General features: G+C 40.9%; 1 protein-coding gene across 5 annotated transcripts in view; it reads right to left on the bottom strand.

Moving 5' to 3' along the window:
- Nucleotides 1–23,717, bottom strand: part of dclk2a (doublecortin-like kinase 2a) — a 126,808-nt gene that overhangs the window by 11,963 nt on the left and 91,128 nt on the right. For 3 of the 5 annotated variants that reach the window (XM_061881224.1, XM_061881226.1, XM_061881225.1), the window contains exons 7-14: nucleotides 16,059–16,128; nucleotides 12,306–12,352; nucleotides 12,130–12,208; nucleotides 10,877–10,985; nucleotides 6,793–6,850; nucleotides 6,617–6,736; nucleotides 379–525; nucleotides 181–314 (exon numbers count right to left, since the gene is read on the bottom strand). In XM_061881224.1, coding sequence (XP_061737208.1) covers nucleotides 181–314; nucleotides 379–525; nucleotides 6,617–6,736; nucleotides 6,793–6,850; nucleotides 10,877–10,985; nucleotides 12,130–12,208; nucleotides 12,306–12,352; nucleotides 16,059–16,128 — 764 coding nt within the window. The remainder of the gene's footprint in view (nucleotides 1–180; nucleotides 315–378; nucleotides 526–6,616; nucleotides 6,737–6,792; nucleotides 6,851–10,876; nucleotides 10,986–12,129; nucleotides 12,209–12,305; nucleotides 12,353–16,058; nucleotides 16,129–23,717) is intronic. The other 2 variants (XM_061881228.1, XM_061881227.1) reach the window with 1 other exon arrangement.

The raw sequence follows: 23,717 nt of genomic DNA, 5'->3' as shown, positions 1-23,717 counted from the left end.
CCTTAGAAATTCAATAGGGTCCTCCGTCCCAAAGGGACATTGGTCCATAATAACAGATTTGTTTTTAAATGTGCATATTATATAGGATGACATCACATTGACCACACCCACCGCCACAAGTGTATTGACGAGCTGTAATGTGACCTCTGAACTGAGACAAGACGAGAGAAAAGGGCTTACCCAGATTCCGCGATGATTTCCGGCGCCACGTACGTTGGCGTCCCACACACGGTATACAGAGGACCTTCCACAACGGTAGCGAGACCGAAGTCCCCCAGTTTGAGAGACTTGGTGCCATCGGGATACTCCGACACCTGTCAGGAGATGTACTTTGGTCACCTTTGGATCAGAACCACACGTGTAAGGACCCAGACCCACCAGCAGGTTTTCCGGCTTGACGTCTCTGTGCACCACGTTCATGTCGTGCAGGTACTTGAGGGCGGCGGCCAGGTTGCACACCATGACGCTGGCGCTTCTCTCCGTGTACTTGGCCGACGACGTGATGGCGTCGAATAGGTCGCCGCCCTGCGACACGGCAGTTACACACTCTTATATGTGGGTGGTGAAAGGATGGCGCCGTTCATAAATGACTTACATTAAATGACGGATGATAGCAAACAATGTCGTTTTAATAATGTAAGCCTAAACTTCTAGTACAGGGGCGTCCAAACTTTTTCCACTGAGGGCCGCACACTGAAAAATCAACGAAAATGCATAATAAAGAAGGAAAAAAACATATATAAGTCGCACTGGAGTATAAGTCGCATTTTTTGGGGGAAATCTATTTGATAAAACCCAACACCAAAAATAGACATTTGACAACGAAAATGCATAATAAAGAAGGAAAAAAACATATATAAGTCGCATTTTTGGGGGAAATCTATTTGATAAAACCCAACACCAAAAATAGACATTTGATAACGAAAATGCATAATAAAGAAGGAAAAAAACATATATAAGTCGCACTGGAGTATAAGTCGCATTTTTGGGGGGAAATCTATTTGATAAAACTCAACACCAAAAATAGACATTTGACAACGAAAATGCATAATTTAATTTTCCTGAAGGAACTCTCCTGAAGGAATCAATAAAGTACTATCTATCTATCTATCTAATAAAGAAGGAAAAAAACATAAGTCACACTGGAGTATAAGTCGCATTTTTGGGGGAAATCTATTTGATAAAACTCAACACCAAAAATAGACATTTGACAACGAAAATGCATAATAAAGAAGGAAAAAAACATATATAAGTCGCACTGGAGTATAAGTCGCATTTTTTGGGGGAAATCTATTTGATAAAACCCAACACCAAAAATAGACATTTGACAACGAAAATGCATAATAAAGAAGGAAAAAAACATATATAAGTCGCACTGGAGTATAAGTCGCATTTTTTGGGGGAAATCTATTTGATAAAACCCAACACCAAAAATAGACATTTGACAACGAAAATGCATAATTTAATTTTCCTGAAGGAACTCTCCTGAAGGAATCAATAAAGTACTATCTATCTATCTATCTAATAAAGAAGGAAAAAAACACAAGTCACACTGGAGTATAAGTCGCATTTTTTGGGGGAAATCTATTTGATAAAACCCAACACCAAAATTAGACATTTGACAACGAAAATGCATAATAAAGAAGGAAAAAAAACATATATAAGTCGCACTGGAGTATAAGTCGCATTTTTGGGGGAAATCTATTTGATAAAACCCAACACCAAAAATAGACATTTGACAACGAAAATGCATAATAAAGAAGGAAAAAAACATATATAAGTCGCACTGGAGTATAAGTCGCATTTTTTGGGGGAAATCTGTTTGATAAAACCCAACACCAAAAATAGACATTTGACAACGAAAATGCATAATAAAGAAGGGAAAAAAACATATATAAGTCGCACTGGAGTATAAGTCGCATTTTTGGGGGAAATCTATTTGATAAAACCCAACACCAAAAATAGACATTTGACAACAATTTGCATAATAAAGAAGGAAAAAAACATATATAAGTCGCACTGGAGTATAAGTCGCATTTTTGGGGGGAAATCTATTTGATAAAACCCAACACCAAAAATAGACATTTGACAACGAAAATGCATGATAAAGAAGGAAAAAAACATATATAAGTCGCACTGGAGTATAAGTCGCATTTTTGGGGGAAATCTATTTGATAAAACCCAACACCAAAAATAGACATTTGACAACGAAAATGCATAATAAAGAAGGAAAAAAACATATATAAGTCGCACTGGAGTATAAGTCGCATTTTTGGGGGGAAATCTATTTGATAAAACCCAACACTAAAAATAGACATTTGACAACGAAAATGCATAATAAAGAAGGAAAAAAACATATATAAGTCGCACTGGAGTATAAGTCGCATTTTTTGGGGAAATCTATTTGATAAAACCCAACACCAAAAATAGACATTTGACAACAAAAATGCATAATAAAGAAGGAAAAAAACATATATAAGTCGCACTGGAGTATAAGTCGCATTTTTGGGGGAAATCTATTTGATAAAACCCAACACCAAAAATAGGCATTTGACAACGAAAATGCATAATAAAGAAGGAAAAAAACATATATAAGTCGCACTGGAGTATAAGTCGCATTTTTGGGGGAAATCTATTTGATAAATCCCAACACCAAAAATAGACATTTGACAACGAAAATGCATAATAAAGAAGGAAAAAAACATATATAAGTCGCACTGGAGTATAAGTCGCATTTTTGGGGGGAAATCTATTTGATAAAACCCAACACCAAAAATAGACATTTGACAACGAAAATGCATAATAAAGAAGGAAAAAAACATATATAAGTCGCACTGGAGTATAAGTCGCATTTTTGGGGGAAATCTATTTGATAAATCCCAACACCAAAAATAGACATTTGACAACGAAAATGCATAATAAAGAAGGAAAAAAACATATATAAGTCGCACTGGAGTATAAGTCGCATTTTTGGGGGGAAATCTATTTGATAAAACCCAACACCAAAAATAGACATTTGACAACGAAAATGCATAATAAAGAAGGAAAAAAACATATAAGTCGCACTGGAGTATAAGTCGCATTTTTGGGGGGAAATCTATTTGATAAAACCCGACACCAAAAATAGACATTTGACAACGAAAATGCATAATAAAGAAGGAAAAAAACATATAAGTCGCACTGGAGTATAAGTCGCATTTTTGGGGGGAAATCTATTTGATAAAACCCGACACCAAAAATAGACATTTGACAACGAAAATGCATAATAAAGAAGGAAAAAAACATATATAAGTCGCACTGGAGTATAAGTCGCATTTTGGGGGGAAATCTATTTGATAAAACCCAACTCCAAAAATAGACATTTGACAACGAAAATGCATAATAAAGAAGGAAAAAAACATATATAAGTCGCACTGGAGTATAAGTCGCATTTTTGGGGGAAATCTATTTGATAAAACCCAACACCAAAAATAGACATTTGAAAGGCAATTAAAAACAAATAAAGAATAGTGAACAACAGGCTGAATAAGTGTAGGTTATATGAGGCATAAATAAGCAACTGCTATGTTAACCTAACATATTATGGTAAGAGTCATTCAAATAACTATAACATATAGAACATGCTACACCTTTACCAAACTATCTCTCACTCCTAATCCATAAATCCCATGAAATCTTCTTCCTGGATGTCGCTTCTAAACAACTCTGCCAACTCCAAAAGGTATGCGCCGCTTCCTCTTGTCCTTTTTTTGCTGCATATTTCACTACGTCCAGCTTGTAATCTGCACTACATGATTTCCTTTTCAGTGCCATTTTTGTTTAGCCCTTCTCAGTTTTTACAAGTTAGCGCCAACGACGAAATGATCCATTTTAATAGCTACGGCAGTAGCATATAGCACAGGGGTCGGGAACCTTTTTGGCTGAGAGAGCCACAAGGCCAAATATTTTAAAATGTATTTCCGTAAGAGCCATATAATATTTTTTTTTAACACTGAACACAAATAAATGCGTGCATTTTTAAGTAAGACCAACATTTCTAGAGTATAATAGGTCTCTTATTCTTTGTAATAACATTGTTATTCTGAAGCTAACTGCGGAGGGGGCGTGGCCTGCCGGCCTGCAGTGAACTGGGGTGTGCCAGGACCGGCCTCTGAATACGCAACAGGTGCATAGATGGCCCGCCTGGGCCTTGATATCTAATCACCTGTCGCTATGTTATAAGCAGCAGCCAGGAGGAGGGACGGGGTTGGGGCTGGAGCCAGAGCTCGAGCGAAAACGAAAGACAAAAAGACAATTGCTGGAAAGCAACTGAGAGACTTATTGAAAAATAAAACAATATTGTAACCCTGAAACATGCTCTCATGTTCTTGGTGGTCTGAAGAACCCCCAGGAGGGCAAGCCCCACACTAACTAATAATAAATAACTTCTTACCATTAACGCAACTTCTTGAACAGGTGCGATAGAAAACGGATGGATGGATTAAAAATGCATGAGAATGTTTTATATTTTGAACATTATTTTTTAACACTGTGATTATAAGTGGAATTATTCATTATTTATCGTGTTAAGCAATGTCAGCTCAGATTTATCTGAGAGCCAGATGCAGTCATCAAAAGAGCCACAGGTTCCCTACCCCTGATATAGCATATAGCAGTTAGCATTGCATGACCCACAATGCACTTCTGCCATGACCCTCCCCCGCCGGATTCTTATTGGTTGACGTGTGTGTGACGATTGCTGACATTTTCTTCGTCTCTTCCGCGAATGAGATAAATATTATTATTTGATATTTTACGGTAATGTGTTAATAATTTCACACAAAAGTCGCTCCGGTGTATACGTCGCACCCCCGGCCAAACTATGAAAAAAAACTGCGACTTACAGTCCGAAAATATGGTAATATGTCGTGGCGAAAAAGACAGCCGGACTTCTGATTCCGGGTTAACCGTAACTTCCGATGTTTACTTTCATGTCAAGTAAAACTGTGGATGCGCCACATTTCTTACCCCTGCCTCATCAACTTGGGAAATGTAGCAAGCTAAGCTACAAGTTACTCTCGATTAAATCGTAAATGGGTTATACATGTAGAGCGCTTTTCTACCTTCAAGGTACTCAAAGCGCTTTGACACTATTTCCACATTCACCCATTCACACACTGATTGCGGGAGCTGCCATGCACGGCCCGAACGACCACCCATCAGGAGACGGGGTGAAGTGTCTTGCTCAAGGACACAACAGACGTGACAAGGTTGGTAGAAGGTGGGGATTGAACCAGGAACCATGGAATAAATGTAGCTACCGTATTTCCTTGAATTGCCGCCGGGTACATAGTATGCACCTGCCTAGAATTACCGCCGGGTCAAACTCGTTTCGCAAAATAATTAGTGCATGGTTAGCATTACTGCCGGCTCAGGATTAACGCCGGATCAAACTCGTTTCGCAAAATATTATTTTTATTAGCACATGTCTAAATTTCCACAGGGTCAAACTCGTCACGTCACGAGTGACACTTCACCTGTCATCATTTTCAAAATGGAGGAGGCTGATTTCAATCATTTGAAATGGCATAAAGTGAAGAAGATTAAGAGCTATTCAGTAGAATTTAAGGTCCAAGCTATTGAATATGCTAAAAAGAACAGTAAGCAGCTATGTTTTATCAATATACCGTAGCTGCGTGTGTCAAATATGAGTCATTAAATGACTCCCGCCTCCTGGTGGTAGAGGGCGCTAGTGATCCTTCTTGCGACTACTCGGCTGCAGAAGAAGTGACAACAAGCAGCAAGAGTGAGCAGCCATCGTTTATTTTTTCCTCTCGCTTGCACTTTTAACATGGAGGATTACATATCTAAAATCAAACAGTTTTCTAAACTGGACTTTCAATCGAAGCAGGAGGTAATAAAGGAAGATCTCCATCGAGACAGAGATTTTTAAAACTGAAGAAAGATAAGGAAGACTTCTATAAAGAAGTTATCGATTCTTTTGAACAGAAGGAGCTGCGCATGGACTTTATTTATAAGTAAAGGTAAGACCATAATAACGTTTTTTTTTAATTAAATGTGCTTTTCATGATGTATCCTTACATCACACTCAAATTTTTAAGCGCAGGCCTAAATTTACCGCATGCCTTTGGTAAATGCCTGAGTGTGAAGAGGTTTTAAAATAATTAGCGCCCCGGCGGCAGTTCAAGGAAGTACGGTAAGCTACAGGGGAAGCTATCCCCAGAGAATTGCAGCAAGCTACCCACAAAGCGTTAAAAATGCCGACTCAGCATTTAGTCGCTCATAAACATCGGTGAAGTGAAGTGAAGTGAATTATATTTATATAGCGCTTTTCTCAAGTGACTCGAAGCGCTTTACATAGTGACACCCAATATCTAAGTTACATTTAAACCAGTGTGGGTGGCACTGGGAGCAGGTGGGTAAAGTGTCTTGCCCAAGGACACAACGGCAGTAACTAGGATGGCACAAGCGGGAATCGAACCTGCAACCCTCAAGTTGCTGGCACGGTTCTGTTGAAAACATTTATTTTCCCCCATTTTACTTTCTCGTGCACTCCCAATCGTTATTTGGGTTAAAAATCAACAGGTGAGTAACGTTGAAGAATGAAGGATCCCACCTTGACGAGCTCCATGACGAGACAGAGGTCAGTGGGCGTGTCCAGCTCCTCCACCAGCATGACGATGTTGGGGTGCTTCACGCGCCGCAGCACGGCCACCTCGTTCTCGATCAGGTGCTCCTGCCGGGGGCGAGCGGCGTCAGGACAAAGACGGAGACGACGAAACGAAGACGTACCTTGCCGCTGCACTTGGCCTTGTCGATGATCTTCAGGGCAAACTCTTTCCCCGTGGACCTGTAAGGACAGACGGCGTGCAATTAAGACGGCGGCCATAACCGTAAAACGGCAACGGGAAGTAAAGCGTTTGTGCTCGGCGGGGGAGCTGAGAGATCAATGAAAGTCGGCAGCGGAAACGAGACGAATCAGCGAGACGTCGCACATTCCGAAGACAACGAGAATCTTTTAATGGCGCCTAAGGGGAGAAGACATTTTAGTTTTATAGTTTAATATGCTCAGTAGAACAAATGGTAAATGGGTTATACTTGTATACCGCTTTTCTACAAACCCCGTTTCCATTTGAGTTGGGAAATTTTGTTAGATGTAAATATAAACAGAATACAATGATTTGCAAATCCTTTTCAACCCATATTCAGTTGAATATGCTACAAAGACAACATATTTGATGTTCAAACTCATAAACTTTATTTTTTTTTTTTGCAAATAATCATTAACTTTAGAATTTGATGCCAGCAACACGTGACAAAAAAGTTGGGAAAGGTGGCAATTAATACTGATAAAGTTGAGGAATGCTCATCAAACACTTATTTGGAACATCCCACAGGTGTGCAGGCTAATTGGGAACAGGTGGGTGCCATGATTGGGTATAAAAACAGCTTCCCAAAAAATGCTCAGTCTTTCACAAGAAAGGATGGGGCGAGGTACACCCCTTTGTCCACAACTGCGTGAGCAAATAGTCAAACAGTTTAAGAACAACCTTTCTCAAAGTGCAATTGCAAGAAATTTAGGGATTTCAACATCTACGCTCCATAATATCATCAAAAGGTTCAGAGAATCTGGAGAAATCACTCCACGTAAGCGGCATGGCCGGAAACCAACATTGAATGACCGTGACCTTCGATCCTTCAGACGGCACTGTATCAAAAACCGACATCAATCTCTAAAGGATATCACCACATGGGCTCAGGAACACTTCAGAAAACCACGGTCACTAAATACAGTTGGTTGCTACATCTGTAAGTGCAAGTTAAAGCTCTACTATGCAAAGCGAAAGCCATTTCTCAACAACATCCAGAAACGCAGCCAGCTTCTCTGGGCCCGAGATCATCTAAGATGGACTGATGCAAAGTGGAAAAGTGTTCTGTGGTCTGACGAGTCCACATTTTAAATTATTCTTGTAAATATTCGACATCGTGTCATCCGGACCAAAGGGGAAGCGAACCATCCAGACTGTTATCGACGCAAAGTTGAAAAGCCAGCATGTGTGATGGTATGGGGGTGCATTAGTGAAGTGAAGTGAAGTGAATTATATTTATATAGCGCTTTTTCTCTAGTGACTCAAAGCGCTTTACATAGTGAAACCAGATATCTAATTTTTACATTTAAAGCAGTGTGGGTGGCACTGGGAGCAGGTGGGTAAAGTGTCTTGCCCAAGGACACAACGGCAGTGACTAGGATGGCTGAAGCGGGGATCGAACCTGCAACCCTCAAGTTGCTGGCACGGCCGCTCTACCAACCGAGCTATACCGCCCCAAGGCATGGGTAACTTACACATCTGTGAAGGCACCATTAATGCTGAAAGGTACATACAGGTTTTGGAACAACATACTCTGCCATCTAAGCGCCGTTTTTTTCATGGACGCCCCTGCTTATTTCAGCAAGACAATGCCAAACCACATTCAGCACGTGTTACAACAGCGTGGCTTCGTAAAAAAAAAAAGAGTGCGGGTACTTTCCTGGCCCGCCGGCAGTCCAGACCTGTCTCCCATGGAAAATGTGTGGCGCATTAAGAAGCGTAAAATACGACAGCGGAGACCGACAGCGGAGACCTCGGATTGTTGAACGACTGAAGCTCTACATAAAACAAGAATGGGAAAGAATTCCACTTTCAAAGCTTCAACAATTAGTTTCCTCAGTTCCCAAACGTTTATTGAGTGTTGTTAAAAGAAAAGGTGATGTAACACAGTGGTGAACATGCCCTTTCCCAACTACTTTGGCACGTGTTGCAGCCATGAAATTCTAAGTTAATTATTATTTGCAACAAAAAACAAAGTTTATGAGTTTGAACATCAAATATGTTGTCTTTGTAGCATATTCAACTGAATATGGGTTGAAAAGGATTTGCAAATCATTGTATTCTGTTTATATTTACATCTAACACAATTTACCAACTCATATGGAAACGGGGTTTGTACTTTCAACCGTCCTAATTAGAGATGTCCGATAATGGCTTTTTTGCCGGTATCCCGATATTGTCCAACTCTTAATTACCGATACCGATATCAACCGATACCGATATATACAGTGGTGGAAAGAACACATTGTGATGCCCCGCTGGATGCATTAAACAATGTAACAAGGTTTTCCAAAATAAATCATCTCAAGTTATGGAAAAAATGCCAACATGGCACTGCCATATTTATTATTGAAGTCACAAAGTGCAATATTTTCTTTTAACATGCCTCAAAACAGCAGCTTGGAATTTGGGACATGCTCTCCCTGAGAGAGCATGAGGAGGTTGAGGTGGGCGGAGTTGGGGGGGGGAAGGGGGTGTATATTGTAGCGTCCTAGAACAGTTAGTGCTGCAAGGGGTTCTGGGCATTTGTTCTGTTGTGTTACGGTGCGGATGTTCTCCCGAAATGTGTTTGTCATTCTTGTTTGGTGTGGATTCACAGTGTGGCGCATATTTGCAACAGTGTTGAAGTTGTTTAAACGGCCACCCTCAGTGTGACCTGTATGGCTGTTGACCAAGTATGCCTTGCATTCCTTTGTGTGTGTGAAAAGCCGTAGATATTATGTGATTGGGCCGGCACGCAAAGGCAGTGCCTTTAAGAACCCTCTGTACTTCTCTGTACTTCTGCCTACGTCCGTGTACACACCAGCGTATCAAAAAGTCATACATTTTACTTTTTGAAACCGATACAGATAATCTTGAAACGGATACCGATAACTTCCGATATTAAATTTTAAAGCATTTAAACTGAAAAACATGAAAAATCATTACTAACTGTGTGGGCGGCAGAGCTCGGTTGGTAGAGTGGCCGTGCCAGCAACTTGAGGGTTGCAGGTTGGATTCCCGCTTCTGCCACCCTAGTCACTGCCGTTGTGTCCTTGGGCAAGACACTTTACCCACCTGCTCCCAGTGCCACCCACACTGATTTAAAATGTAACTTAGATATTGGGTTTCGCTATGTAAAGCGCTTTGAGTCACTAGAGAAAAGCGCTATATAAATATAATTCACTTCACTTCACTGTTAACGTATTAGCCCACATTCCATGTTTTGTTTGTACACAGCCGGCTGGACAGCACATGTACTGTAGTTTTAATAACACGCATGACGTGCTGCATGTATCATTATCATTATTAAAGCGACTCACTCGATGGACAGATGTGTTTGGTCCAGCTGGGTGGGGACGTTTTTCCCCCCGGTTTATTTTGGGTAAGCACTCCATTTATGTCAAAATACCTTGGCTCCAAGTTCAGCATTTACAGCGTCAAAGTCACGGCGACCTTGGTCTCTTGGCATCATGCTGGCTTCTATAACCAGTAGTTCATCCTCGGTATAATCAGCTTCAAAAATATAAGATTGTGAATCCTCATTTGTCTAAAAAAGTCATCTATTTTTCTGTTACCAAGTCCGCCATGATTTGAACACACAAGTGTTTGTTTCCGAAAGCAGGAACACACATTTGTAGCAGCCGGAAGTCAGAAGTGCGGAAATAAATGCGCTGGGAAAATCAGTAACGGCAATGCTTGAAATTACCAAGATATGGTCAATATTTTACATATTGTTATGAACGTGTAGGATCCAAACTTAAGAGGAAAAAAGCCTCACAGATATAAGAAAAGTCAAGTATAATTTCCAATCTTCTTTAAACAAAAACATTTTCAGCTTCAGCTAACAAGAACATAAAAGAACATTATTACATTTTAAAGCATTTTTCAGCCGATAATATCGTCAGTACGCTATTATCAGACATCCCTCGTCCTAATTTTTCTTTTCTTTGTTTTAAATCGCTTAACTTATATTTCCACTTACAACTGAGCATGCCAGAGGGTCACATGACGTCCGGTTAACTTACCTCTCCACGCACTCCTTCACCACAGCAAAGTTGCCGTCGCCGATAACTTTGCCGATGGCGTACTTGTCCAGGACAGTGGCGGACAGGCCGTTGCTATGGTTACCGTTGACTGTGGACCAGGGGCAAAAAAGACCGTAACATGATTAGTGGATGATTAGGAAGAAAACACTGACAAAACTGCCTGTAACTTCCAGTAGGAATGTCGTAGCGACATTAAACAAAAAACCTCTATGTAGGTCTCACTTAGACCTATATTTCATACAATGACATCCTTCAGCAAAAATCAACAGGAGAGGACATGACCTTAGGCCTCTCCTTTCTTCATCCATATGCTATCTTTCTTTCCTCTTCTAGTTCTGCTACATGCTTCCTTTCCTATTTGGGTCAATTCGCCCTCAAAAAAAGGGAAATGGTAGAGGATGAGGAAATGACAAGAATGGAATGAGGAGAGGAAAGAAAAGGAAAGGAGAGGCACCAAAGGAAAGGGGCGTGAACGGTAAAAATGGGAAACGAGAGAAAGGGAGGAAAAGAGGTGAAGTTAAGGATAGAAAAGAATGACCAGAGTTGAGTGAAATTAAAAAATGACCAATTCTGAAAAGCTTGCACGAGGAACAGAAGGAGAGACAAGGACATAAACCACGTTAGGGCTGGGCGATATATGGAATATACTGGATATATAATGGGTTTGTCTCTGTACGATATAGAAAATGACAATCAATCAATGTTTATTTATATAGCCCTGAATCACAAGTGTCTCAAAGGGCTGCACAAACCACAACGACTATATCGTGATATTCGAGTATACAGTTCTCACGCGGGCATTACACTACAGCAGGGGTAGGGAACCTATGGCTCTAGAGCCAGATGTGGCTCTTTTGATGACTGCATCTGGCTCTCAGATAAATCTGAGCTGACATTGCTTAACACGATAAGTAATGAATAATTCTGCTGGTAATCAGTGTCAAAAATAACCTTCAAGATATAAAACATTTTCATGCATTTGTATGTTCAAGAAGTTGCATTAATGGTAAGAAGTAATCTATTTATTATTGGTTAGTGTTGGGCTTGCCTTCCTGGGGGTTCTTTAGACCACCAAACACCGACATGAGAGCCTGTTTTAGGGTAAAACATTGTTTAGTTTTTTTCAATTAGTCTCTCAGTTGCTTTCCAGCAATTGTCTCTCCTCCTGGCTGCTGCTTATAACAGAGCGACAGGTGATTAGATAAAAAGGCCCAGGTGGGCCCTCTACGCACCTGTCGCTGATTTCGAGGCCGGTCCAGACGAAATCCCGCTCTGCTGCAGGCCCGCAGGCCACGCCCCTTCCACAGTTTGCTTCAGAATAACAATGTTATTACAAAGAATGCGGGAAAAGCGTTGCTACAAAAAGTAGCACCACTGCTAGTGTAGCATCATTTGAAAAGTCACTCACTAGAGAACATCTCCATTCGGTGCCACACCCACCAAATGCCCGAGCAGCTATTTCCAGATCAACACCGTATGAAAAAAAAAAATCAACAGAAGGAGATAGCGTCCGCAGGAACCTACCACATAGTGAAGGACATACACTATTTGATATGCAGCTCATTTTTATGTGACAGTTATTGAAATATCTTGTGTGACATCATGCACAAAAGTGCGCTTTTTTTTTTAAACTATTGTAGTGGCGTTCTGTACAAAAAGTGCACTTTAATTTAATGTTTTGATAAGTCATCATAGTGACATCATGCACAAAAGTGCACTCGTAGCTTGTTTTAAAATGCCTCTGACAATCTTGCACTTTTTTTTGGAAATGACATGAATGTTTGTGCCACTGCTTAATAACTGTTTCATAAATACACTTTTAGTTGTGATTTCCCTCTCTGCATGAAAGTTTAAAGGCCTTTTGAAATGAGATGTTCCTATTTGAAGGGGAACATTATCAGCAGACCTATGCAAGCGTCAATATATACCTTGATGGTGCAGAAAAAAGACCATCTATTTTTTTAACCGATTTCCGAACTCTAAATGGGTGAATTTTGGCGAATTAAACGCCTTTCTGTTAATCGCGCTGGAGGCGATGACGTCAGAATGTGACGTCGCCGAGGTAACACACCCACCATTTTCATTTTCAACACATTACAAACACCGGGTCTCAGCTCTGTTATTTTCCGTTTTTTTGACTATTTTTTGGAACCTTGGAGACATCATGCCTCGACGGTGTGTTGTTGGAGGGTGTAACAACACTAACAGGGAGGGATTCAAGTTGCACCACTGGCCCCAAGATGCCAAAGTGTCTGCCGCCAGACCCCCATTGAATGTGCCAGAGTGTCTCCACATTTGACCGGCGATGCTAAGACAGACATGGCACAGAGATGTATGGATAACCTGCAGATGCATTTGCAACGATAGTCAACGAAATCACAAAGGTGAGTTTTGTTGATGTTGACTGCCAGCTAATCGATGCTAACATGCTACGCTAATCGATGCTAACATGCTATTTACCGGCGGTGCTAAAGCAGACATGGCACAGAGATGTATGGATAACCTGTAGATGCATTTGCGACTATATTACGTTTCCTTCCACCCACATTTAATGCGAAACAAACACTTACCAATCGACGGATTTAAGTTGCTCTAGTGTCAAAAGATGCGAAAGTCCTGATCGTTTGGTCCTCACATTTTACCGGCGATGCTAACGCAGCTATTCGGCCATGCTATGGCTATGAATTCGCTCAATAGCTATTCGCTCAATAGCTTCAGTTTCTTCTTCAATACTTTCATACTCCAACCATCTGTTTCAATACATGCGTAATCTGTTGAATCGCTTAAGTCACTGAAATCCGAGTTTGAATCCGAGCTAATGTCACTATATCTTGCTGTGGTATTCCCATTGTTTGTTTACATTGGCAGCACTGTATGACGTCACAGGGAAATGGCCAGTGTCTTCGCAGAGAGCCGAAAATAAGGCACTTTAAAGCTTTATTTAGGGATATTCCGAGACCGGTAAAATTTTGAAAAAAAAACTTCAAAAAATACAACAAGCCACTGGGAGCTGATTTTTATTGTTTTTAACCCTTTTGAAATGGTGATAATGTTCCCCTTTAAACGGGGAGAGCAGGTCAATTCTATGTGTCATACTTGATCATTCCGCGATATTGCCATATTTTTGCTGAAAGGATTTAGTAGAGAACATCCACGATAAAGTTCGCAATTTTCGTTGCTAAGAGAAAAGCCTTGCCTGTACCGGAAGTAGCAGATGATGACGTTACAAGTGTGGGGGCTCCTCACATATTCACATTGTTTTTAATGGGAGCCTCCAACAAAAACAGCTATTTGGACCGAGAAAACGACAATTTCCCCATTAATTTGAGCGAGGATGAAAGATTTGTGTTTGAGGATATTGATAGCGACGGACTATAAAAAAAAAAAAAAAAACGCGATTGCATCGGGACGGATTCTGATGTTTTTGGACACATTTACTAGGATAATTCTGGGAAATCCCTTATCTTGCTATTGTGTTGCTAGTGTTTTAGGGAGTTTAACAGTACTTGTATACTCTAGGCTTTAAATAGACTCCCTTTTTAGATCAGTTGATCTGCCGTTTATTTTCTTTTTCTCCTATGTCCCACTCTCCCTTGTGGAGGGGATCCGGTCCGATCCGATCCGGTGACCATGTACTGCTTGCCTGTGTATCGGCTGGGGACATCTCTGCGCTGCTGATCCACCTCCGCTTGGGATGGTTTCCTGCTGGCTCCGCTGTGAACGGGACTCTCGCTGCTGTGTTGGATCCGCTTTGGACTGGACTCTCGCGACTGTGTTGGATCCATTATGGATTGAACTTTCACAGTATCATGTTAGACCCGCTCGACATCCATTGCTTTCGTCCTCTCCAAGGTTCTCATAGTCATCATTGTCACCGACGTCCCACTGGGTGTGAGTTTTCCTTGCCCTTATGTGAGCCTACCGAGGATGTCGTAGTGGTTTGTGTTGTGGTTTGTGCAGCCCTTTGAGACACTAGTGATTCAGAGCTATATAAGTAAACATTGATTGATTGATAGTCAGAAGTGTGTGTCCACAGGTGTCGACGGCAGCTTTATGGACGGCGCAAGCTCAGCTGATCTCCGGTAAGAAGCGACTTTTTACCACAATTTTTCTCACCGAAACCTGCTGGTTGACATTCGGTCGGGATCCATGTTCGCTTGACCGCTGTGATCCATAGTAAAGTTTCACCTCCGGGACTTTTAAACAAGTGAAGTGAAGTGAAGTGAATTATATTTATATAGCGCTTTTCTCTAGTGACTCAAAGCGCTTTACATAGTGAAACCCAATATCTAAGTTACATTTAAAGCAGTGTGGGTGGCACTGGGAGCAGGTGGGTAAAGTGTCTTGCCCGAGGACACAACGGCAGTGACTAGGATGGCGGAAGCGGGAATCGAACCTGCAACCCTCAAGTTGCTGGCACGGCTGCTCTACCAACCGAGCTATGCCGCCCCAAGGAATCACCGTGTGTTTGTGTGGCTAAAGGCTAAAGCTTCCCAAATCCATCTTTCTACTTTGACTTCTCCAATATTAATTGAACAAATTGCAAAAGATTCAGCAACACAGATCTCCGAAATACTGTGTAATTATGTGGTTAAAGCAGACGAATTTTAGCTGTGTGTGTGTGCAGCGCTCGTATTTCCTAACAGTCCGTGACGTCACGCGCACACGTCATTACGCGACGTATTCAAGAAGAAACTCCCAGTAAAATTTAAAATTGCAATTTAGTAAACTAAAAAGGCCGTATTGGCATGTGTTGCAATGTTAATATTTCATCATTGATATATAAACTATCAGACTGCGTGGTGGCTAGTAGTGGCTTTCAGTAGGCCTTTAAAAGTAGCATATATTAATGCAGTATGAAGAAGAATGTTTGAATGTAGACACATAGAATCATCATACTGCTGTGATTATATGCATCAAGTGTTCATTCAAGGCTAAGGCAGAATATGCAGATATATATGGTGTATCCTGACATGGCCTAAAAATATTGTGATATTAATAAAAGGCCGTATCGCCCAGCCCTAAACCACGTGCTGGAAAAGAAGGAAAGAAGGGGAGAAAAAGGGATTGATGACAAAAGGAAGGAAGAGAGGAAATAAGGAGACAAGGACTCCACTCCGGACAAGAGGAGACGGGGAAAAAAATAGAAAATTGAACATACCCTCGGTCTCCCCCTGGTTGTTCAGTGAACCGTTGATGTTTGAATTGGAGACGTGATGACAGGGAGCCATCTGCAAGAAGCCAAAAAATAATTAAAACAATAATAACTTCTTCCATCGTGTATTCACACTAAAAAACATTATTTTGTGTGTTTAGGATAGGATAGGTAGGTCTTTATTGTCATTGCACAAGTACAACAAAACTTTGTTTTCAGCACAAACCTGTTCAAGATGAGACAAACAAACAGTGTACAGGGTTACAGAATAAGAACGCTGATGGGTAGCCATAATGCGTCCCGTAAAAGATGGGAAAAAAGGTCAACGCTGGGGAAGGATGAGTAAAAAAATGCAATCTAGACTGGGCTCCTAAGGGGGCCCAGTCTGGAGTGGGAAAAAAAAATTCCATAGCAAAGCAGGAGGAGATGCGGATGATGGGACAGGACTGCGGAGCTAGCACTGAGCTACTGGGACGGAGAGGCTTCGCTGTGTCTTGGCTGGGTGAGCAGGTGTCGGACACCTCAGTCACCTTGGACGTATCCTCGCTCATCCATGCGGACTGGACACTGGCCGAGAGTGGAGTCGGCTGTCTTGGTTGCCTTGTTGGGTCTGCTTCTGTCTCTGGCCATGCTCCCTCCACCCCAGCGGACGATGGCGTGGAACACCGCAGAGGCCACCACAGTGGATATGTTTATTTTAGTTTTTATTCATAGCTGTATGTAGAAGTGTCTGCTTGTATCTGCTGCTTTAATGTCTTTAATGTCCTCTGTGTTCTTTGATGTTTGATGTTTCCCTCTTACACACATGGAAGAGGGATGTGTACTATGGCTATGAGTTGTTTTTTTTCTTCCCTTGGCCTCAGTCTGCACCCCCACTCCAGGGCCTAGGCTACGACCGATTTTTTTATTTTATTTTAATCTTCAATTTTTTTCTTCCCCCCCCTTGTTTACCTATATGTCATCTTTTTTGTAAGGGGCGCTGGAAGCCGGCAGACCCGTCAGCGATCCTGTTCTGTCTCCCTGTAATGTTTGTCTGATCTTGAATGGGATTGTGCTGAAAATTGTAATTTTCCTGACGGAATAAATAAAGTACTATCTATCTATCTATCACATATACATATTACAACATACATCTCCAGATATCTAGCAACAGACGGAAGGGAGTTCGGGGTCATTATGGTAGGCCGCAGCTCTCAGGCGCTGACCATCCATTCATCACCCCTATGGGATTTGCGTCGTGGGCATTGGGTTTGGGGGATGGGGTGTTTATGTGTGGCGTATATTTTTGTGGATGTGTGCGTGTGTAAGCCCGTTGATGTATTGGGCAGTCGCTAGTCCAAAGTCAACAACAACAGGTGTGTGTCCATGAGAGACAAGAAGGGAGTTTGTTGTGTCTTCGCCGCACTGTCCTTCGGGAGAGTCCCCAAGCCAGGGAAACAATCCAAGTTAGAATGTTTTGTATGCGGGTGTAAATAAAATTTGCTTTTCACTCTTAATGGTCTATAACTGGTCCTCAAAACTGCGGGGTAGACAGGGTTTACATTATATTCATCAAGTCAGCTTTTGATGTGAAATGATACATCCGAACATTCAGCCAAGTCAGTAATGCCGTGACTTGGCCCGCAGAGGACGAGGACTCTGCCAAGTGGCCGAATCAGACACAAGCTCTGTAATGTAGTCCAGACCGCCAATAATCCGTCAATAAATCAGATTAGGGTGTCAAAGTGCCAGGTAATGCAACACAAACATGAAGATGTTGATTGATGTGTGCTATGTAGGTCAACAGCATCATCTCCTTTACAGACAGACAGCAGCTTTATTTTGTCCATTCTTAACGTGTACAAGACACATAAGAACTGAAATGACATTTTCGGCACAGTCCCACTAAGAGCAGACTTACGTTACAGGAGGGACAAGACGGGACCGCCAACGGATCAAACGCTTACAGCGCTCCTTAAAAAAGGTGAGAAAAAGGTGACATCGGGAAAGGGGGAAGAGTAAAAAAAATATCAGTCTAAGGCTGGACCCTCAGGAGGGGTCCAGACTCAGTCCGAGAAAAAAAAAAACCTCACATAGCATGGCACACATAAACATGGTACATTTAATCACACCAACTTGCAACAGAGGGGGTAGGGGGAAGTTGGGGCCCTGGAGGCCGGCTGCAGCTATAAAGCACTACTCAGCCATCCACAACCCCAGAGGTATTAAGCAGTGGTGAAGGCGTTGATTTGGTAAGGGGAGGGGGGGGGGGGGGGGGGGGGGTGCATGTATGCCCAATTAACTTGGGTGAGATGTTGAAATGGTTTTGTGGACTGGGGCTGATCTCAAGTTCGACATCAGGTGTTGTTGAAAAAAAAGGAAGGTGCATAGCGTCCATCTTTGAGGAGTCCTTGGGGGAGTTCTTCAGAACAGCCTGGTTGCATCAAGGCCATTCGAGGGAGTCAAGTCGTAGATTAAGATGATGTTTTTCTTCGAGCAGTCCAAACAATGACTCGCCTTCTCTGTGTCCATGCTGGATCTCTCAAATTCAATTTGATTATTCCTTCTCAGCAAACTTCTCCAAGATGAGATCCATTTTGCGATTCAAATCAGAAATCGCTCCAGTCTGTGTTTCCCAATCCTTCCATTGCGTTGAACAGCTGTTGGGCCCCTTGAGTGGCAGCTATCGTCTTCCAAATTTGACGATACACCAGAGAAATGCCCAGCCCAATCAGCAGGTGCCCCGCGATCACAGTTCCAAATAGGTAGATGTCTTCCACGTCCTCGATGGAAAGAGCTGAGAGGCACATGGGTCTGCAATAATTCCCAAGAATCTCTAACGTACCCCGCAGCAGTGGTTCCTTCAGGGCAGACAGGCTCCCCGAACCTCTTTTCCTTGTTGAAAAGACTGTGTCAATTGCATCGATCATATTCATATTTGATGTTTAGATTAGAGGACAGCGCAACGAAAGAGGCTTTAGAAAAGTTCAATGAGAAATTTGGTGTAAAATATTTATTTATTTAAAAGGTGAACTGCACTTTTTCAGACGTGTAAATATCGGCTCATTCTAGGTGACGGCAATGCAGCTAGTGGGAGCAATCAAACCGCCAACAATAGCAAATCCTCCCTATATTCAGCTTCAAAAAGGTTGTGAATCCTCAATTGTCTGAAAAAGCAATTTTCTTTGTCTGTTACCAAGTCCGCCATGATTATAACATACACCATGTCTCTTCTTTGTTCTTCTGCTTTTATGTTTGTGGACATTACTACTTGCCGTAGTTTTGAAGCACTGCATGAGGGGGATCCGGATGTTGTGTGTCAGTGTATTAACGTGCCGGATCGAATAAACACACACTGAAAAATAGCTACGTGCCTGCCTACTTTATGGGTTATAGATAAACCTATGGATAACGGAGACATATATAATAGTCTCCTTTTCCGGTAAGAGAGGACGCTAAAGGCAGTGCCCTTAAGGCACGCCCCAAACATTGTTGTCCGGGTGGAAACCGGGAGAAATTTGGGAGAACGGTTGCCCCGGGAGATTTTCGGGGGGGGGGGGGCACTGAAATTCAGGAGTCTCCCGGGAAAACCGTGAGGGTTGGCAAGTATGAGCATTCCATGTTTTGTTTGTACAGAGCTAGCTCGACAGCACATGTACTGTGGTCGCAATAACACGCGTGACGTGCTGCACGTTTCATGATCAACATTAAAGCGACTCACTCGATGGACAGATGTGTGTTTAGTCCAGCTGGGTGGGGACATTTTTTCCCCCGGTTTATTTTAGATAAGCACTCCATTTATGTTAAAAAAGCTTGGCTCCGAGTTCCACATTTACAGCGACAAAGTCACGGCGACCTCGCTCTCTCGGCATTGTCTGCTCTGACGTTTCACCCTTTCTTCAGGCTGGCTTCTATAACCAATAGTTCATCATCGGTATATTCAGCTTCAAAAAGATGAGGTTGTGAATCCTCATTCGTCTAAAAAAGTCATCTTCTTTGTCTGTTACCAAGTCCGCCATGATTTGAACATACATTGTTTCCGAAAGCAGGAACACACATTTGTCGCTGCCGGAAGTCGGAAGTGCTGAAATAAATGCGATGAGAAAATCAGTTCAACAATGTTTAAAATGACCAAAATATGGTCAATATTCTACATATTACATATTGTTATGAAAATGTAGGATCCAGACTAAAGAGGAAAAAAGCCTCGAATATATAAGAAATGTTAAATATAGTCTCCAATCTTCTTTAAACAAAAACATTTAGCTTAGCTAAAGTCTTAATCTAACAAGAACATAAGATAACAAATGTGGAATAAAGTGCTCTGGTTTAAGAGGACTTTAAACTTCTGCAGCAGCATGAAAATAATTAACCTTTAACAATAAACTTTATTATAGGACATACACACAAAAGGTGTTAGCCAGGAACACCAACCTGCCAACTGCTTCATGATGCTGTGTGACAAGCTGTGTTCTGGAAATGACTTGAATAAAAGTAATTCCTTACTTTACCAAACATGTAATTGAATTAGGATCGAAATTACTCTTTAATAAGAGTAATTAATTACTAGGGTAAGTAATTACTGCCCTACTTAAAAACCTCAAATACATGGTGTAATGCAGTTGACATATATATATATATACATACATACATACATACATATATATATATATACATATACATACATACATATATATATATACATACATACATACATATATATATATACATATACATACATACATACATATATATATATACATATACATACATATATATATATATATACACATACATACATACATATATATATATACTGTATATACACATACATATATATATATATACACATACATACATACACATACATATATATATATATACACATACATACATACACATATATACACACACACATACATACATACATACATACATACATACATACATACATACATACATACATACATACATACATACATACATACATACATACATACATACATACATACATACATACATACATACATATATATATATATATATATATATATATAGGGACGGCGTGGTGCAGTGGGAGAGTGGCCGTGTGCAACCCGAGGGTCCCGGGTTCAAATCCCACCTAGTACCAACCTCGTCACGTCCGTTGTGTCCTGAGCAAGACACTTCACCCTTGCTCCTGATGGGTGCTGGTTGGCGCCTTGCATGGCAGCTCCCTCCCTCAGTGTGTGAATGTGTGTGTGAATGGGTAAATGTGGAAGTAGTGTCAAAGCGCTTTGAGTACCTTGAAGGTAGAAAAGCGCTATACAAGTACAACCCATTTATCATTTATATATATATATATATATATATATATATATATATATATATATATATATATATATATATATATATATATATATATATATACTAGGGGTGGGCAAATTAATGCGTTAATTACGAGTTAACTCATCAATCTATTAACGCCGACAATTATTTTATTGCACATTTGCGTATGGTGTTTACATGCTTTTATTTTGTTAACGCCTTTTCTTATAAAGATGGCGGCGACCGGACGGGCTTCGGCGTGGAGGGGCTGTTGGTAAAGATGGAACATTTGGCAAAAATACCAGACAATTCTGCAAATTTCATGGCTGGCTTACAGCGTGGTCACTCCGGGATCACTTACGACCGCCAGACAATTCTGAATGTGGATAGATCGGGCCGTTTTGGACTGAATGACGCGTGTTTGCTAGACCGGCTAGCTAGCATGGGAATACTTTGCCGGCTACATCCAGCGGCCTGTGAAGCAGCGGAGTATATGTGTTGTCCGTCTATTTATGAATAATGCAGACCAGGAGTGTTAGCTGAGTTCTAAACGTTTACTTTCAGAGCGTGCATATCACAACATACGAGATGCCGTCATGGCAACACACAACCCATACCGGGCTACCGCGCATGCTCGTCACTCCTGTTGCATGCTGGGTAGGGTAGTTCTTTTATTCCCTGGCTCATAACATCACAATATAGTACCATGTATATGATGCGTTCAGTTTATCAAAGCACCAAGCAAACAATCGGAAAATTCCCATCATATCAATTCCTAGACATGGTCATAATTATTTTAAGTGCACTACGCAGAATAAACACAACATTATTAATATTGCTACTACGGATAATTTAATCAAAAATTCCCTAAAACAGCCCACTACCTATAATATAGGTTTTTTAAACATAAGATCCCTGATAAAAAAAATGTTCCTGCTGTTACCTCAGAAATTGCCTGTTCAGATGTTATGATTGTGGCTCAGAGATTTGTATGTAGATTATATTTATTTTCCATAACAAACAGGATAACTTAAATACCCTGGCAGTGGCAATAAGCTTAAATGTTTGTATTTACATTTTTTGAGTTGATTTTCATAAAATATGCTATTTAACTGCTACTGTTTAACAAGGACTGATTTGAATTGTGTTTGCACAACAAATGTTTTGGCGCTTTTGTTCATGTGGGAGAATATTCCAATAAAGGTGCACTACACACTACTTTTGAATTCATTATTGGGCTTTGCGTATACAATGCAGTTAATCGCGATTAATCAGAGAAAAAGTGTGATTTACTTCGATTAAAATTTTTAATCGTTGCCCAGCCCCAGTAGGTACTCCGGCTTCCTCCCACTTCCAAAGACATGCACCTGGGGATAGGTTGATTGGCAACACTAAATTGGCCCTAGTGTGTGAATGTGAGTGTGAATGTTGTCTGTCTATCTGTGTTGGCCCTGCGATGAGGTGGCGACTTGTCCAGGGTGTACCCCGCCTTCCGCCCAATTGTAGCTGAGATAGGCGCCAGCGCCCCCCGCGACCCCAAAAGGGAATAAGCGGTAGAAAATGGATGGATGGATATACATATATATATATATATTAGGGGTGTGGGGAAAAAATCGATTCGAATACAAAACGAATCTGTTGTGCAATCAGAATCGATACTCATTTTTAAAAAAATAAAAACATTTTATCACTCCAACAAACCACTACACAGCAATACCATAACAATGCAATCCAATTCCAAAACTAAACCTGACCCAGCAACACTCAGAACTGCAATAAACAGAGCAATTGAGAGGAGACACAAACACGACACAAAACAAATCAAAAGTAGTGAAACAAAAATGAATATTATCAACAACAGCATCAATATTAGTTATCATTTTAGCATAGCAGTGATTAAAAATCCCTCATTGACATTATCATTAGACATTTATAAAAATAATAAAAAAGAACAATAGTGTCACAGTGGCTTACACTTGCATGGCATCTCATAAGCTTGACAACACACTGTGTCCAATGTTTTCACAAAGATAAAATAAGTCATATTTTTGGTTCCTTTAATAGTTAAAACAAATGTACATTATTGCAATCAGTTGATAAAACATTGTCCTTTAAAATTAAAAAAGCTTTTTTCAAAAAATTGACTTCTCTGCTAGCAAGTCAGCAGACTGGGGTAACAGTTTCTCTTTTAAGCATAGGTTGCATCTTTTATTACCACTGTTGTAAGGTGTGCTGGATGCAAGAATTTGCAATGTTATAGAATATTCAACATTATTGTCTTTGAGGTTCCAAATGTGCTTGCTGAGTTCTGTAGAATTCCGCAAAGTCTGGTTTCTAAAGGAGGCCTTGTGATTATTCCATCTGGTTTTGAACGCTGCT

Source organism: Nerophis ophidion, linkage group LG20 (genome assembly GCF_033978795.1).
Source record: "Nerophis ophidion isolate RoL-2023_Sa linkage group LG20, RoL_Noph_v1.0, whole genome shotgun sequence".
Lineage (NCBI taxonomy): Eukaryota > Metazoa > Chordata > Actinopteri > Syngnathiformes > Syngnathidae > Nerophis > Nerophis ophidion.
This window is presented reverse-complemented; position numbering and strand designations above follow the sequence as displayed.